At 28.2% G+C, this 1,280-nt stretch overlaps 1 protein-coding gene across 1 annotated transcript in view; it reads right to left on the bottom strand.

Moving 5' to 3' along the window:
• Positions 1–442, bottom strand: part of LOC119674025 (dynein light chain Tctex-type protein 2B-like) — a 2,828-nt gene extending 2,386 nt beyond the window's left edge. Inside the window, exon 1 of the mRNA XM_038085147.1 lies at positions 411–442. Within this exon, the coding sequence (XP_037941075.1) occupies positions 411–442 (32 nt within the window). The remainder of the gene's footprint in view (positions 1–410) is intronic.
• Positions 443–1,280: the final 838 nt, after the last annotated feature.

Below are 1,280 nucleotides of genomic sequence, written 5' to 3' on the forward strand. Positions count from 1 at the left end.
GATAACATAACTAAATAAATGAAGAAAAGAGATCTTCCATAACTCAAAATTATAAATAACACACCCAATCAATTTAATTTTGGATGGAGCTTTATATAACATGACATACTTTAATGTCTGCTTCAATAAATTAACTTTGGAAAAGTAATTAGACATATCTGGATCAAATTAGAAGTATAGTATTTTTCCAACTAACGCAAACTTTGGAATATATGAACAAACTCGTCGTTATAGCATAGATAATGGCAGATATTTATAATAATATTACGTTCTTCAGCAAATCGCAGAAAATTTAATCCAGAAAAGTAACGTCAGCAAAGCCATCTTACTTCCATGTTCAATAAAACAACATTTTCTGCAAATTGATATCATCGTACTATTTTCAAATCATGTTTTAAAACTGTTCAAACCTTCGCCCATTTCGATAGACATTTATAGACATTATAGAAAAGATTATTTATCAAATGCATCTAGTTAAGGTTTTCAAAGCAGTCCAAATGCGAAAACATGAAAATCAATTATACATCATAAAGCCCTCGTTCACACAACTATAGCAATTTGGACGATGCCAAAAGTGGTTGAATGTAGACTAAAACATTGGAACTAAAAATTCTTTCAAAAATCTGTTATCCAATATACGAAGTTTCTTGAAGACTAAGGCACAATTTTATGTATTATGAGCTGTATGGTGGATTCTAAAGAAAAATATCTGATTTACTATTGTTGACCCATGTAATCAAAATAATTAATATTACCATGTTAGAAAATATATTAAAATGGACTAGATAATGAAAAGAAATTTTGACAGTCAAAAAAAGAAACTAATTGGAAAAATGTGCAGATTTTTATAACTAGTGCAACTTTTACGACTTTAATCTGTAGTTTGAGGTACAAATGCCTAGTAAAATATATAGAAAACATAGTCTTATGATTGTTAGAGTTCTTTTGCCTTTTATAATTCTTCAAACTTCTGGAAATTTTTCAACTTATACGGTATTTAAGAATCTTGTGATATTTTCTTGTGGTATTTAAGAATATTGTGACTTCTGAGGCTTTTCTAATATATACGACATTTGCAACTCTTGCAACTTTGGCGGCATCTGTGACTTTTTAACTTTTAAGAGTACTATATATTCTTCGACACATAGAAATTTTTTGATACTTTGAGACATAAGCTACCTTTTTAAATTATTATTATTAAAATAGTTCTTGCGATCCTAACAGCTGTTGTCATTGTTTCATATACGTGATTGTTTTTTATATATGTGATTGTTTTTCTA

This window comes from Teleopsis dalmanni, chromosome 2, assembly GCF_002237135.1.
Source record: "Teleopsis dalmanni isolate 2A chromosome 2, ASM223713v2, whole genome shotgun sequence".
Lineage (NCBI taxonomy): Eukaryota > Metazoa > Arthropoda > Insecta > Diptera > Diopsidae > Teleopsis > Teleopsis dalmanni.